The sequence below is a fragment of the Oncorhynchus gorbuscha genome, linkage group LG22 (assembly GCF_021184085.1).
Source record: "Oncorhynchus gorbuscha isolate QuinsamMale2020 ecotype Even-year linkage group LG22, OgorEven_v1.0, whole genome shotgun sequence".
Taxonomy (NCBI): Eukaryota; Metazoa; Chordata; class Actinopteri; order Salmoniformes; family Salmonidae; genus Oncorhynchus; species Oncorhynchus gorbuscha.
In genome coordinates, this window is record NC_060194.1 from 10,012,644 (window position 1) to 10,028,882 (window position 16,239).

General features: G+C 42.6%; 1 protein-coding gene across 26 annotated transcripts in view; it reads left to right on the plus strand.

The window, feature by feature from the left end:
• Positions 1-16,239, plus strand: part of dlg1b (discs large MAGUK scaffold protein 1b) — a 250,592-nt gene that overhangs the window by 61,661 nt on the left and 172,692 nt on the right. For all 26 annotated transcript variants that reach the window (XM_046321076.1, XM_046321075.1, XM_046321079.1 and 23 more), the window contains one exon: positions 9,825-9,989. In XM_046321076.1, the coding sequence (XP_046177032.1) occupies positions 9,825-9,989 (165 nt within the window). The remainder of the gene's footprint in view (positions 1-9,824; positions 9,990-16,239) is intronic.

Consider the following 16,239-nt stretch of genomic DNA (forward strand, 5'->3'; position numbering starts at 1 on the left):
TGCAGCTGGGTTGTTGCCCTCCTACGGCCTCCTCCACGTCTCCTGATGTACTGGCCTGTCTCCTGGTAGCGCCTCCTTGCTCTGTACACTACGCTGACAGACACAGCAAACCTTCTTGCCACAGCTCGCATTGATGTGCCATCTTGGATGAGCTGCACTACCTGAGCCACTTGTGTAGGTTGTAGACTGTCTCATCCTGCCACTAGAGTGAAAGTACCGCCAGCATTCAAAAGTGACCAAAACATCAGCTAGGAAGCATAGGAACTGAGAAGTCGTCTGTGGTTATCACCTGCAGAACCACTCATTTATTGGGGGTGTCTTGCTAAATGCCTATAATTTCCACCTGTTGTCTATTCCATTTGCACAACAGCATGTGAAATTTATTGTCAATCAGTGTTGCTTCCTAAGTGGACAGTTTGATTTCACAGAAGTGAGATTGACTTGGAGTTACATTGCCAGGTCGCAATTGTAAATGAGAACTTGTTTTCAACTTGCCTACCTGGTTAAATAAAGGTGAAATAAAATAAAATAAAACATTGTTGTCTTTGTGTTCCCTTTATTTTTTTGAGCAGTGTATATATATGCGTGTGTGTGTGTGTGTATTTGTGTGTATATATTTGTGCGTGTGTATTTGCTGGTTAAGTGTGCCTTTTGTCTATAACCAACTCAATGTTGCCTAATGTAAGTGGTAAGAGATCCCATTTAACCTAATTGTGGACGCTTTTTGTTCGGATTAGACTCATAACAATAATATAGGCTGGGTCATATTGTCTTTTTTATGTTGTCGGTGTTTCTTTGAGTTAGGACTACGTAGTTACTCAATTTGAAATGTGCACTTGGGAAAATGTGTTTTGAATGAAATGCCCTTGTGCACCACCCTCCCTGGCCATTCATCTGGAATGATCTGATGTGCTAATTCTAGGTTGTGAAAGACATGTTTGCCAAACACTGTGTTGCCTTGTGTGGAAGCTTGGTCTAATCTCAATTCACCTCCAAAGCGGATTGGCTGACGGCAATGGGGCGGGAGACATGCCATTAATCAAAACCATTGATCAAAACTATTGATTCATCTAATGCTATGTCGAAGCTTGTGTAGTGTGCACATCATGGCGGTGTAGTTTAGGCTATACCTTATTCGGTATAGTCATCTGGTTTCATACACTGCTAAAAATGAGGCTTTGCGGTTCTATATAGAACCTTTTCTTGAGGGCCATATATGAAAGGACAAGTGAGACATTGAACCCTTTTTATATATATTGTCTTCCAGCTGTGTAGGGAGGCTGAAAACAATTTCACAATTAATTTAGTCTTCATGATTGAGTTTTTCATAGTAAGCTCATTGTTTCCCTCCGTAAAATGCTAATTACTCAGTCAATCCTCCTTTCGCTCAACATCTCTGAACAGCCACGCTGTGGCTCTGTGTATGACGCCACTCTCTCACTTGCTCCTATTTTTAGCATCTTTGGCAGGCAGGAGTCGGGGGTCGCTTTGCCCCGGCCAGTCCTGCTGCTCCCAGCGCTCCAGTATGATGCATCGATTTAACCGCGGCCAAGGCAGAGGGGGGGCTATCACTGCAGGCCTCTTCAGGTGGCGGTTGTCATTAGTTGAAAACCACACACATACATTGATGCTACTGCCTTTTGGCATTTCATTTAATCCATTCCTCTTCATAACTGTCTGAATAAAGCATCAACATACAGAATACAGCAAGTGTGAGTTAGTGACAATGGTGGACACAGGGATTGAACCCCGCTCTCCTGGGTCCTATGTGTCAAGCCGGGAGTGCAGGGCTACCACTCTACCACAGGCGCTGCACTGCTGCCTCTTACTTTCTCTGTGGCACTCGTTTCCATGATTAAGGCCCATGCTCCTCCGTATCTCTGTAGGCTTGTTGTGTCCGTTGTGCCCTCGTCGTGGCCCTACCTCGTTTAGTGCTTGGTTTTCATTGACGGGTCTGGGTCACGCTGAAACAGAATTAACTAAATTAATTGTGTTGGTAATTGATAGTATGTGAGAGGGAGTAATGTCTCGACCAATTAATTTACAAGTTGGGGCAACCAAAGAGGACAGTTGCTGCATTAAAAGCTTATATTGACTTGATTTGTGTGTGTGTATTGACTGCAGCTTACTCTTTACCCACTCTCAACAAGCGGCATTCAGAGGCCATAAGGGTCAATGTCATTCTGATTCAATTGCATAAAGCACCTTATACAATGTAATTTCTTTGCCGCAATAAATAGCTGGTGGGATGAAAATTGGACAACATTATCCCAGAGAGCATACCGCTTCCATTAGGCTTATCTTCCATCTGATGAGCACATGTCAAGTTTGGTGTGTCCAGTACCAACTCCCAGCTGTCCATATCAGACTTCCAGACACTGTGGTTTTAGTCGTCTCCAAAGATTTACAGTATTAATCTGTGGTCCGTGTTAATCTGCCTTCTACTTTGACATGAATGGAAAGAAACCCCCATGTCATGAACAGCAATTGAAGCTCTTTCGCTCCAGACAGTGACTTAATCCAGGATCATTAGGACTGTCATTCTCTTAGGGATGGGAGTAATATAAGACAAATCTTACAAATATAGGCCTAGCTAAATCATGTGAAGTTTAAAAAAAAAACAGTGTAGAAGTTGTTTAGAAGTTAACTACACTTGCAGTTTGTTAATTGATCAGTATTGACTTCGAGCAACATTTTTTTTTCATACAGTAAGAACAGACACCATCGTCTGAATGCCTGATGCAGAAAGTCAATAATGAAGATATTGTCTGTTTTGCGGCCTACTTTGGCCTCAGAAGTGGGAGGGACCCCTTTCTCCACACTGGCAAACCAGCTAGTAACACGAACACCATCCACTCGCATTATTGTGGAAAACGTGAAAAACAGCTTAGAGACCTTTAGAGATCAAATACTTAGGGGGTAGATTACATCCTTTGATTACTGTTGGCAGCACTAACGGCAACAATTCTTGGAACAATTTAATTTCCTTTTTGATATGTTGCTAGTCTATCAGCATGTCCAATACCTGCTCTGAATTATGTTTAGTCTAAAAAGATGTGAACTTTACAGGTCCCAAATCTGTGGCAAAGCACTGGAGATGACGATGGCCGTCATAACAGATCAAGTCTAAATGAGAGGTTTTCTCTATTTAGCCAACTACTATGGTTGTTGTCAAACATAACATATTTGACAACATGTCAAGACAATGACCATAGGAGTTGGCAAGACTGCACAATGCGATCTGCCACCAGGCTACTTCTAGACATCACTGAGGAGAATTGTTATTGTGATGATCATAAGTAATGACTGTTTTTTACTGTCCTGTCGGTGGAATAAATGTGACTGGAACGAATTGCAAAAATCAATGAAGTTGGAGACTTATCTCCCTCACCAACTTCAAACATCTGCTATCTGAGCAGCTAACCGATCGCTGCTGCTGTGCATAGTCTATTGGTAAATAGCCCACCCATTTTCACCTACCTCATTCCCATACTGTTTTATACTGTTTTTATTTATTTACTTTTCTGCTCTTTTGCACACTATCTCTACCTGTACATGACCATCTGATCATTTATCACTCCAGTGCTGATCTGCAAAATTGTAATTATTCGCCTACCTCATGCCTTTTGCACACATTGTATATAGACCCCCCTTTTTTTCTACTGTGTTATTGACTTGTTAATTGTTTACTCCATGTGTAACTCTGTGTTGTCTGTTCACACTGCTATGCTTTATCTTGGCCAGGTCGCAGTTGCAAATGAGAACTCGTTCTCAACTAGCCCACCTGGTTAAATAAATGTGAAATAAAAATAAATGGTCTCCCAATACCCATTCAGATAAAGTCTGTGATTGTATTATTTGTTGTGTAGAAACAGCAGCACTCTTGAAATGCTTATGGGGAGTTGTGTATCATAGACTCTTTTACCTTTTTAACTTGTTGGGGACTACCCCCCCCCCCCCCCACGTCCAGCTGGAAGGTGGCGCATGGAACGCAAAAATATTCCTAAAAATATTTAACCTCCATACATTAACAAGTCCAATGGCTCAAATGAAAGATAAACACCTTGTTTATCTACCCAGCAAGTCAGATTTCTAAAATGTTTTACGGCGAAAACATAGCACATATTTATGTCAAACCACCACCGAAGACACGGCTAATTTGCATAGCCAAGTTGAAAAAAATATGCAATCGACAAATGCAGGATTAAAAGAAAAATAATGTGCTAACCTTTTGAAATCTTCATCAGATGACAGTAATATAACATTTTACACAGTACATTTATGTTTTTTTCAATAATATGCTATATATATCCATAAATCTCTGTTTACAATTATGCATCGTTCAAAAAATGCTACTCAAATGTCCTGAGAAATGACGATAGCTCCGGTAGATAACGTCAGCTAACAAGCAATACACATCATAAACTTTGACTAAATATGCATGTTCTACATATATATAGTTCGATACACTTCTTCTGAATGCAATCGCTGTGTTACATTTATTTTTAACGTTACAGGTTTCGTTCACTAGGCTATACTATGAGTCGGCGCTCAAAAAGTAGCATTATGGCTCCTCTATCTTGGAGTCCCCATAAACCCAAATTTACCACATAAATATTCCCTTACCTTTGCTGTTCTTCCATCAGAAGACCTGGAAGGAATTATACTTACCAAAAACAGCGTTTAGTTTTGCAGTCTGTGTCTTTCGGTTCTCAAAAACGATACATTTCGGTTGAAATGTAGCCAAAAGTCAAGTGGATGCGCACCAAAACGTCGAACTTACATATTATATGTCGATTAAACTTGTCAAACTAACTTCATAATCAAGCTTTAACATGTTATAAAGGTGTACAGCAATCGTGAGGACGAACAGAAACACAGGCACCGTTTAATCGATCTTGGAAAAAAGACAGGACCTGATCAGAGCGCGCATAAAAGTGACCTGTTTTTTCGCGTGACTGAAAGGTTTCGGCCCGCCAAAAATCTCGTGAGCGCGCGATTCTCACAATGAGAAGCCCCATTGAAAGCTGAGATCGCGCTGAAGACAGAGAGACTGTTCCCAGACCTGTAACTGCTTGGGAGGGTGGGGGCGATGACGTCAAAGTTGGGCCAACTTTTATGATGACAAGAGAGAGTTTGGGAGAATGACTGCCCTGAGAGTTCTGCTTTACATACAGACATAATTTAAACGGCTTTAGAAGCTTTAGTGTTTTCTATTCAATAATATTTTTTATTTGCATATATTAGCAACTTTTGACAAAAAAATGGTTTACTATGGGCACGCAATTATTCCAGCAGGGGCAGTAGACAGCCCTATCCCCATGAGTTAACTGAAAAGCTCCGGAACAGATAATCAAAGTTGGAGAGGGTCGTGACATCACATTGTGTTATTCTAGCGGTTGCTAGGAGATTCCTTTTTGTCCATCAGAGTCCGCTATCTTAGCTTACCTGCCTGTTGACGGGCTGACTGTAGCTCGTCGCTAATGCTGCATACATTATTGCATGCACCACCAGCACTGAGAGGAGACAGTAAGAGTTTAAGCCCTTGATTAACTGACTGGTAATTCCTTGGCTTCAGCTTAATTAGGGGCAGTAATGTGTTACAGTAATAACTTTTTGCTCTAACAAATAAGTGAACGGATTACTGTTCCAATTTGATTAATAATATTACACTTACTGATCAAAGATGGGCTGATGTTACTTCATTACTGTTATTATTCCTTTCCTATTGCTGTTATTGATCAAAATAAATATTTGTGGTGATTATTAGTCCCTCTATTGGTGCAATATTTAAAAATAAATCCTCCCCACCTCAGATTCTAACTGTTTTCGTCCTGAGTCTGACATCCTTTTACAATTCTTGTTTACGCACCCACGCACTACGACTAAATGCTTTAGTGAGAGAGATGAATAATGACAGAAGTGTCTAAAACATTGAATTTCTTAGCGTGGAAGTACTCCTATTACTTTAATTTGGTAGGATGAAAAAATGACAAGAATATAACCTTTTAATCTAAATTGTGCCCAATCGAGAAACAACTCTCCACTGCCAGAAACATAAGTTCCAGTCTCTTGAAGAACATGCAATAGCAACACTTCAAGACTAAACTTGCGGTGTTGGTGTATAGGCCTACGTAATGTTGAGTGAGGGCGCGCAACGTTTTAGGGTGTAACACAAAAGTAATATAACGAGTTATTTTCCCAGTGAGTAATAAGTAAATTCATGTTACTGTTGAAAGAAGTAGCGCGTAATGGGTAATATATAACTTTTTTTGAGATACGACCCTGATTACAGATGTTATGCATCAAAATGTTTGATCAACCTATCTCTCTAGAATGGTAGACTGACATGAAACAACAGATGTATCTGTCTCAGCAGACTGTTTTCTCAAATCAGTTACGGTGCTTGGCTACACCGTTTGGACATATAAAAATGCACCCTCACCTACATGTGAAACATTCAACCCAATGAGCTGACTGAAAGAGTTATCTTGCCTACCTATGTTTTGAATAGTTTCCCTCAACTATGATGATTAGTTTACTAGTCACATGCACAGGGTCGCAGATGTAATCGCAGGGTACAGTGAAGTTGTTATGCTCCGAGCTCCAACAGTGCAGGTCAAAAAAAGAGGTGAATGGTACAACATGAATAATATTTACAGCTTTAACAGTAATAAATGCCCATTGGGTTGTGGGACCAGGGTAAATGGTAATGGCTGCGGGAGGCGGTTGAATATCCATAGGGGGAGTAGCATGGGGGGAAAGTTAGCTGCCTAGTGGCTTTTCAGCAGCCTGATAATCTGGGTGTATGGGTGTAGAAGCTATTGGTCAGTCTGACAGTGTTTGCCATGATACGCCTATACTGCCAGCATGTGAGTGATGGAGAGAGAATAGGCCGTGGCTCAGGTGGCCGAGGTCCTTGATGAGCTTCTTGGCCTTACTGCAACATCTGGTGCTTTAGGTATTCTGGAGGGCAGGTACTTTCGGCAGAGCGTACCACCCTCTGTAGAGCCTTGCGGCCATCGGAGGTGGAGTTGCCGTACCAATTTATTCAGCCTGAGGTTAAAGAGTCTCCGCCGTGCCTTCACCACGCCATCTGTGTGGTTTAACAATTTAAGTTCATCTGAGATGTGTACGCCTAGGAACTTGTTTTTGACCGTCACCATGGTGGTCCTTTTGATGAGGATTGGGGCATGCCCAACTTCGTTCATCCTGAAGTCTACAATCAGCTCCTTTTGTTTTGCTGACGTTGAGGGAGAGGTTGTTTACCTGCAACCACCCCTACCACCTCTGTAGACTGTCTAGTCATTGTTGGAAATCGGGCCTACTGTGTTGTCAGCGATCTTGGAGTTGGAACTGTGTGAAGGAACGTAGTTGTGGAAATACATGTGCACGAGGGGACTGAGGACGCACCCTTGTGGAGCCCCCGTGTTGAGGATCAGTGTGGAGGATGTAATGTTGCCAACTTTCACCACCTGGGGGCAGACTGTCAGGAAGTCGAGAACCCAGTAGTATAGGGAGGAGTTCAGTCCCAGGGTCGTGAGCGTTGTGATGAGCTTAGAAGGCACTGGTATTGAAGGTCAAGCAGTAGTCGATGAACTGTATCCATGTACATGCATTCCTGTTGTCCAGATGGGTGAGGGTACTGCAATAGCGATTACTTCGTACGTGGATCTGTTAGGGCGGAAGGCAAATTGGAGAGTGTCAGGGATGGAGGTGGTGATGTGGTCTTTGAGAAGCCTCTCAAAGCACTTAATGATAACGGAAGTGAGTGCTACGGGTCGGCAGTCTCTCGATTCAGTTACTTTCCTTTTCTTGGGCACAGTGATGTTAGTGGATATCTTGAAGCAGGTGGGGATAACAGCCTGAGCTTATGAGATTGAAAATGTCCGTTGGACGCTGCTAGAGATTCTGTCTTGGCCTGCAGCATTGAAAGGGTTAACACTTAAATGACTTGCAAACGTCCTCCGTGTAGATCGTAAGCGCACAGTCCTCATTGTGTACATGTTTTGTTCCCATCCTCTATAGATGTTAGTGAACTGTGAGCTTTTGCAGTACCCTTTGTTATGTTATCCTAAAATTGAGGTCAGGGCTTTGTGATCTACACACACTACCCCATAATGATAAAGCAAACAGTTTTTAGATTCCTCATTTACACAAGTATTCAGACCCTTTGCTATGAGACTCGAAATTGAGCTCAGGTGCATCCTGTTTCCATTGATCATCCTTGATGGTTCTACAAATTGATTGGAGCCCACCTGTGGCACATTCAATTGATTGGATATGATTTTGAAAGGCACACACCTGTCTATATAAGGTCCCACAGTTGACAGTGTATGTCAGAGCAAAAACCAAGCCATGATGTCGAAGGAATTGTCTGTAAGAGCTCAGGACAGGATTGTGTTGAGGCACAGAATTTGGAAAGTGTACCAAAACATGTCTGCAGCATTGCAGGTCCCCAAGAACATTGTCCTCCCTTATTCTTAAATGGAAGAAGTTTGGAACCATCAAGACTTCCTTGAGCTGGCCAAACTGAGCAATCGGGGGAGAAGAGCCTTGGTCAGGGAGGTGACCAAGAACCTGATAATCACTCTGACAGAGCTCCTCTGTGGTGATGGGAGAACCTTCCAGAAGGACAACCATCTCTGCAGCAATCCACCAATCAGGCCTTTATGATAGTGGCCTGACAAAAGCCACTCCTCAGGAAAAGGCCTATGACAGCCTGCTTGGAGTTTGTCAAAAGCCAACCATGAGAAACAAGATTCTCTGGTCTGATGAAACCAAGATTGAACTCTTTTATCTGAATGCCAAGCATCACGTCTGGAGGAAACGTGGCACCATCCCTACGGTGAAGCATGGTGGTGGCAGCATCATGCTGTGGGGATGTTTTTCAGCGGCAGGGACAGGGAGACTAGTCAGGATCGAGACAAAGATTAATGGATTAAAGTACAGAGATCCTTGATGAAAACCTGCTCCAGAGCGCTCAGGACCTCAGACTAGGGCGAAGGTTCACCTTCCAACAGGACAACAACCCGAAGCACACAGCCAAGACATTGCAGGAGTGTTTTGGGGACAAGTGTCTGAATGTCATTGAGTGACCCAGCCAAAGCCTGGACTTGAACCCAATCGAACATCTCTGGAGAGACCTGAAAACAGCTTTGCAGCCATGATCCCCATCCAACCTGACAGAGCTTGGCAGAGAAGAATGAGAGAAACTCCTGAAATACAGGTGTGCCAAGCTTGTAGCGTCGTACCCAAGACGACTCTAGACTGTAATCGCTGTCAAAGGTGCTTCAACAAAGTACTTAAGGGTCTGAATACTAATACTTTTTATAAAATTGCTAAAAAATTGAATTGTCCGTAGATTGATAAAAAAATATATATTTATAATCAATTTTAGAATAAAGCTACAATTTAACAAAATGTGTAAAAATTCAAGGGGTCTGAATACTTTATGAATGCACTGTAAATGTATTTAAACTACAGACTAAACTGTTGAACGCAATTGGATATTTTGGACTGTACTAATTTGCAGCTTCTGTTAATCTCACTGTTAAGCCTATACAACATCGCGCTTTGACCTCATTAACGTCTTTAATAACTACGATGCCCACAATGATTGAACATCAGGCTTTGCATTGACCAATATTACTGATCTGCCTCAAAGGTTGACCTCACTGGTCGGCCTTATAAGCTCACCTAACTGATCAAGCCTCAGGTTATCGATTGCACTCACATATGCTTGCCATCCTCATCTGATACCTACAATGAGCATTTGTTGTATATATTGTCTAACATCCACTTACTCTGCTCTACCCCTCCAGAAATACAGGCACCACGATGAGGACACATCCCCTCAGGAGCAGAGCTCCCCCCAGCTCACTGACGAGGTCCCTGGCCCCGAGCTGGTCCAGGTGGCCGAGAAGAACCTTTCCCAGATTGAGAATGTCCACGGCTACGTGGCCCACGCGCACATCTCACCCATGAAGGTAGGATGGACACCTTCACACGGCGGACACACACACACACTTTCCCATACTTGTTTATTTATTTTGCATTCCTATTCACATTAACAATTTCACATATACATTAAATGCATTTTCATACAAAAGGAGGATGGGAGAGAATTTTATCATACACTACGTACGTTCCCCTGTTGCCCATATTGCCCTCATTCACTTCATTGTGAAACTGTGTACAAGAATCACAATCACACATGGTGCCTTGCAAAATTATTTAGTCCCTTGGATTTCATTTTTCTGTTACGAAGTGGAATTAAAATGTATTTAATTCATTTTTTTTCTCATCAATCTACACAACTGTCAGTGGAAGAAAAGTGCAAATATTTTTTAAAGAATAAGACTAATTAAATAACTAATAGTAATTGCATAAGTATAGCTCTCTGAGTCAGTAAATGTTTGACATCGATTACAGCTGTGAGTCTTCTTGGGTACGTCTAATGGCACAACACTTCACTACCTGTGTAACGAGGGAGAGCTCGGGTTTGTTTGGGAAAGTTTGGAAAGTCTATTGAAAAACTTTAGTTACTTTGATCTTGTGATGCGATTGGCATCAGTTGCTGGAACCGCTACTATCTGTACAGTGGTTCCTCTTTTAAGAGTTGCGAGTTTATACCTTTGGACTTAAGTTAATTAAGAGGTACCCCTTGTCATGGCTTCACTGCTCCAGACCACCACTAGGGGGAGTTAGACCACTCATTATGCATTTGGGTCCCAAGGTTTTTATGACCAATCAGTGGTTCCAATGATGAATTTGTTGCGAGCCACCTCTCCCTGGTGACTTTCTTCAGCTAAGATGGCTGATAAAACATTACGGGGAGGAAAATGTAAGTAGTTATAAAATAACGAGTCATGCAAAAAAAAAAAAAAAATTGAGAGGAATATGTCAGACAAACATTAGTGTATATTTTTTGGTCATAAATTTAATTTACAGAAATCGCTATTTTGCTTATTTTTTTGCCTGTCATATCCAATACCAGGTGTGTCAAACTCCATTCTGTGAATGGTGCTGTATCTGCATGTATATATTACAATTATACACTTCAACAGTGTTTACCACTCCTTCTCCTGGGAAATCAATGATTACACATTGTAACTATACAATAGACTAGAAACATGATTTAGTAATTCATATTTACAGAATAAAAAAAACGTATATCCTGCCAGCACGTCCACAAGTGTGCTGATTGACGCGGGGAAGGGAGCGAGGTATGAGATGGGAGTAATAATCCAGACTATTTGCTTTGAGACCTGCATAATAATTTAATGAAACAAACCGGGATCAGGTTTCGAACCCTGTGCCCAAATGTATTAATTGGGGTTGGATCCGATTGTGGCTGAAAACACTATCTATTGGAATCTTTAACATGTGTAAAGGGGAAAAAAGCATTATTAGTTTTTCACAAGCGTAGCAGGATGGGCTACTAGCAAAACAATAGACTATTCAACCTTTAGTAAAAAACTAATAGCCGAGCTAGGTGTGAACCCCCCCTCCGCAACTTGCAACAAATCATTTGTATCCATCTTTCTACATCTACCTACACACTGTTAATGTTCTGAAAATTTAATCTCAGTTTTTTACAATTCCTGACATTCAATCCTAGTAAAAATTCCCTGTCTTAGGTCAGTTAGGATCACCACTATATTTTAAGAATGTGAAATGTCAGAATAATAGTAGAGAATTATTATTATTGTAGGCCTCCTTGGTCGCACACGCCTTTTCAGTTCTGCGAACAATTTTTCTATAGGATTGAGGTCAGGGCTTTGTGATGGCCACTCCAAGACTTTGTTGGCCTTAAGCCATTTTGCCACAACTTTGGAAGTGTGCTTGGGGTCATGGTCCATTTGGAAGACCCATTTGCGACCAAGCATTAACTTCCTGACTGATGTTTTGAGATGTTTCTTCAATCTATCCACATAATATTTGTTCTTCATGAAGCCATCTATTTTGTGAAGTTCACCAGTCCCTCTTGCAGCAAAGCAAGAGCACCCCCACAACATGATGCTGCCATTCCTGTGCTTTACGATTGGGATGTTGTTCTTCGGCTTGCAAGCCCCTCTTTTCCTCCAAACATAATGATGGTCATTATTGCCAAACAGGTCTATTTATGTTTCATCAGACCAGAGGACATTTTTCCAAAAAGTATAATGGTTGTCCCCATGTGCAGTTGCAAACCGTAGTCTGGCTTTTTTAATCTCTGTTTTGGAGAATTGGCTTCTTTGCTGAGTGGCCTTTCAGGTTATGTCAATATAGGACTCGTTTTACAGTGGATATATATACTTTTGTACCGGTTTCCTCCAGCATCTTCACAAGGTCCTTTGCTGCTGTTCTGCGATGGATTTGCACTTTTCGCACCAAAGTACATTCATCTCTAGGAGACAGAACGCTTCTCCTTCCTGAGCGGTATGACGGCTACGTGGTCCCATGGTGTTTATACTTGCATACTATTGTTTGTACAGATGAATGTGGTACATTCTCAGGCGTTTGGAAATTGCTCCCAAGGATGAACCAGACTTGTGGAGTACTACAATTTTTTTTCTGCGGTCTTGGCTGATTTCTTTTGATTTTCCCATGATGTCAAGCAAAGAGGCACTGAGTTTGAAGGTAGGCGTTGTCATACATCCACAGGTACACCTCATATTGACTCAAATTATGTCAATTAGCCTATCAGTTTTAGATTTGCTAACTTCAAATTAATGACTCGGGACGTCGGGTTTGATAAGAAAGCTTATTTTAGTAAGAATACTTGTTTACTGTACATCTAACAACAATGGTTTTGGTACAGAGCAATGCAGGTAAGATGCTGTCGGAAAGGCAGCCACACTCCCTCGCACCTGCACATAATTGGCGTGTTATCACTCATTCCTCTCGCAAGGCATTCTGGGACTTGCAGTCAAAAAGCAGAATTCAACACAACCCAATACAATTACATATGCAAATAAATCTTAAGAATTATCTCAAATATCTCAGCTCAAAGAATGAACTTAAACATGAACTCAAACACATTAAAGTTACAACAATCAGAAGCTTCTAAATCCATGACATTTTCTCTCAAGTTTAACGGCACAGTCAACTTAGTGTATGTACACTTCTGACCCACTGGAATTGTGATACTGTGAAATAATCTGTCTGTTAACAATTGCTGGAAAAATTACTTGTCATGCACAAAGTAGATGTTCTAACCGACTTGCCAAAACTATAGTTTGTTAACAATAAATTTGTGTTGTGATTGAAAAACGAGTTTTTATGTATGTAAACCTCTGACTTCATCTGTATATCTATGGTTCAAATTCAGGATGTATCACATCCGTCCGTGATTTGGAGTGCCATAGGGCAGCGTACAATTGGCCCAGCGGGTTTGGCCGGGACAGGCCTTCATTAGCCGGGCTAGGCTGGTGCTGAAAATATTGCCAGCTTGTAAAATGCAAGTCTCCACCAGCAGATGGAGATAACCTACACCAGTCGAGCAATTCATTTCAACAATCTTCATTTTAATTTGACTTTACAAACAGGGCTTAATTGGAGTCTATTTCTTCTGAGGCTAGACCTATATAAAATAACTGTGTACACTGCTCAAAAACATAAAGGGAACACTAAAATAACACATCCTAGATCTGAATGAATGAAATATTCTTATTAAAAAAGTTTTTTCTTTACATAGTTGAATGTGCTGACAACAAAATCACACAAAAATGATCAATGGAAATCAAATTTATCAACCCATGGAGGTCTGGATTTGGAGTTACACTCAAAGTTAAAGTGGAAAACCACACTACAGGCTGATCCAACATTGATGTAATGTCCTTAAAACAAGTCAAAATGAGACTCAGTAGTGTGTGTGGCTTCCACGTGCCCGTATGAACTCCCTACAACGCCTGGGCATGCTCCTGATGAGGTGGCGGATGGTCTCCTGAGGGATCTCCTCCCAGACCTGGACTAAAGCATCCGCCAACTCCTGGACAGTCTGTGGTGCAACGTGGCGTTGGTGGATGGAGCGAGACATGATGACCCAGATGTGCTCAATTGGATTCAGGTCTGGGAAACGGGCGGGCCAGTCCATAGCATCAATGCCAGGTACTGCTGACACACTCCAGCCACATGAGGTCTAGCATTGTCTTGCATTAGGAGGAACCCTCGGGCCAACGGCACCAGCATATGGTCTCACAAGGGGTCTGAGGATCTCATCTCGGTGCCTAATGGCAGTCATGCTACCTCTGGCGAGCACATGGAGGGCTGTGCGGCCCCCCCCAAAGAAATGCCACCCCACACCATGACTGACCCACCGCCAAACCGGTCATGCTAGATGATGTTGCAGGCAGCAGAACGTTCTCCACGGCGTCTCGAGACTCTGTCACGTCTGTCACATGTGCTCAGTGTGAACCTGCTTTCATCTGTGAAGAGCTCAGAGCGCCAGTGGCAAATTTGCCAATCTTGGTGTTCTCTGGCAAATGCCAAACGTCCTGCACAGTGTTTGGCTGTAAGCACAACCCCCACCTGTGGACATCGGGCCCTCATACCACCCTCACGGAGTCTGTTTCTGACCGTTTGAGCAGACACATGCACATTTGTGGCCTGCTGGAAGTCATTTTGCAGGGTTCTGGCAGTGCTCCTCCTTGCACAAAGGCGGAGGTAGCGGTCCTGCAGCTGGGTTGTTGCCCTCCTACGGCCTCCTCCACGTCTCCTGATGTACTGGCCTGTCTCCTGGTAGCGCCTCCATGCTCTGTACACTACGCTGACAGACACAGCAAACCTTCTTGCCACAGCTCGCATTGATGTGCCATCTTGGATGAGCTGCACTACCTGAGCCACTTGTGTAGGTTGTAGACTCCGTCTCATGCTACCACTAGAGTGAAAGCACTGCCAGCATTCAAAAGTGACCAAAACAACAGCCAGGAAGCATAGGAACTGAGAAGTGGTCTGTGGTCCCCACCTGCAGAACCACTCCTTTATTGGGGGTATCTTGCTAATTGCCTTCAATTTCCACCTCTTGTCAATTCCATTTGCACAACAGCATGTGAATTTTTTTGTCAATCAGTGTTGCTTCCTAAGTGGACAGTTTCATTTCACAGAAGTGCGATTGACTTGGAGTTACATTGTGGTGTTTAAGTGTTCCCTTTATTTTTTTGAGCAGTGTATATATATATATACACACACGGGACACGATAAGACGAGGACAAAGGACATCTGACTGCTATGCCATCTTGGTATTTGATGTTCAGAATCAGAATGTACAGAAATGCGAATGTTTATATAAACTACATTTTAGTCGCACTTCCACTCAGCTCCATGACCACAGGTAAAACCTTGCTGAGATGATCAATGTACAGTTGTGGCCAAAAGTTTCTGCCTCAGTTTGTATGATGGCAATTTGCATATACTCCAGAATGTTATGAAGATTTATCAGATGCATTGCAATTAATTGCAAAGTCCCCTTTTGCCATGCAAATGAACTGAAACCCAAAAAACTTTCCCACTGCATTTCAGCCCTGCCACAAAAGGACCAGCTGACATCATGTCAGTGACTCTTTAACACAGGTGTGAGTGTTGACGAGGACAAGGCTGGAGATCATTCTGTCATGCTGATTAAGTTTGAATAACAGACCGGAAGCTTCAAAAGGAGGGTGGTGCTTGGAATCGTTGTTCTTCCTCTGTCAACCATGGTTACCTGCAAGGAAACATTTGCCGCCATCATTGCTTTGCTCAAAAAGGGCTTCACAGGCAGGGATATTGCTGCCCGTAAGATTGCACCTAAATCAACCATTTATTGGATCAAGAACTTCAAGGAGAGCGGTTCAGGGCGCCCAAGAAAGTCCAGCAAGCGCCAGGACCGTCTCCTAAACTTGATTCAGCTGTGGGATCGGGACACTACCAGTACAGAGCTTCTCAGGAATGGCAGCAGGCAGGTGTGAGTACATCTGCACGCACAGTGAGGCGAAGACCTTTGGAAGATGGCCTGGTGTCAAGAAGGGCAGCAAAGAAGCCACTTCTCTCCAGGAAGAACATCAGGGACAGACTGATATTCTGCAAAAGGTACCAGGATTGGACTGCTGGGGATTGGGGTAAAGTCATTTGCTTTGAATCCCCTTTCCGATTGTTTGGGGCATCCGGAAAAAGCTTGTCCGGAGAAGACAAGGTGAGCGCTACCATCAGTCCTGTGTCATGCCAACAGTGTAAAGCATCTTGACCATTCATGTGTGTGGTTGCTTCTCAGGCAATCAA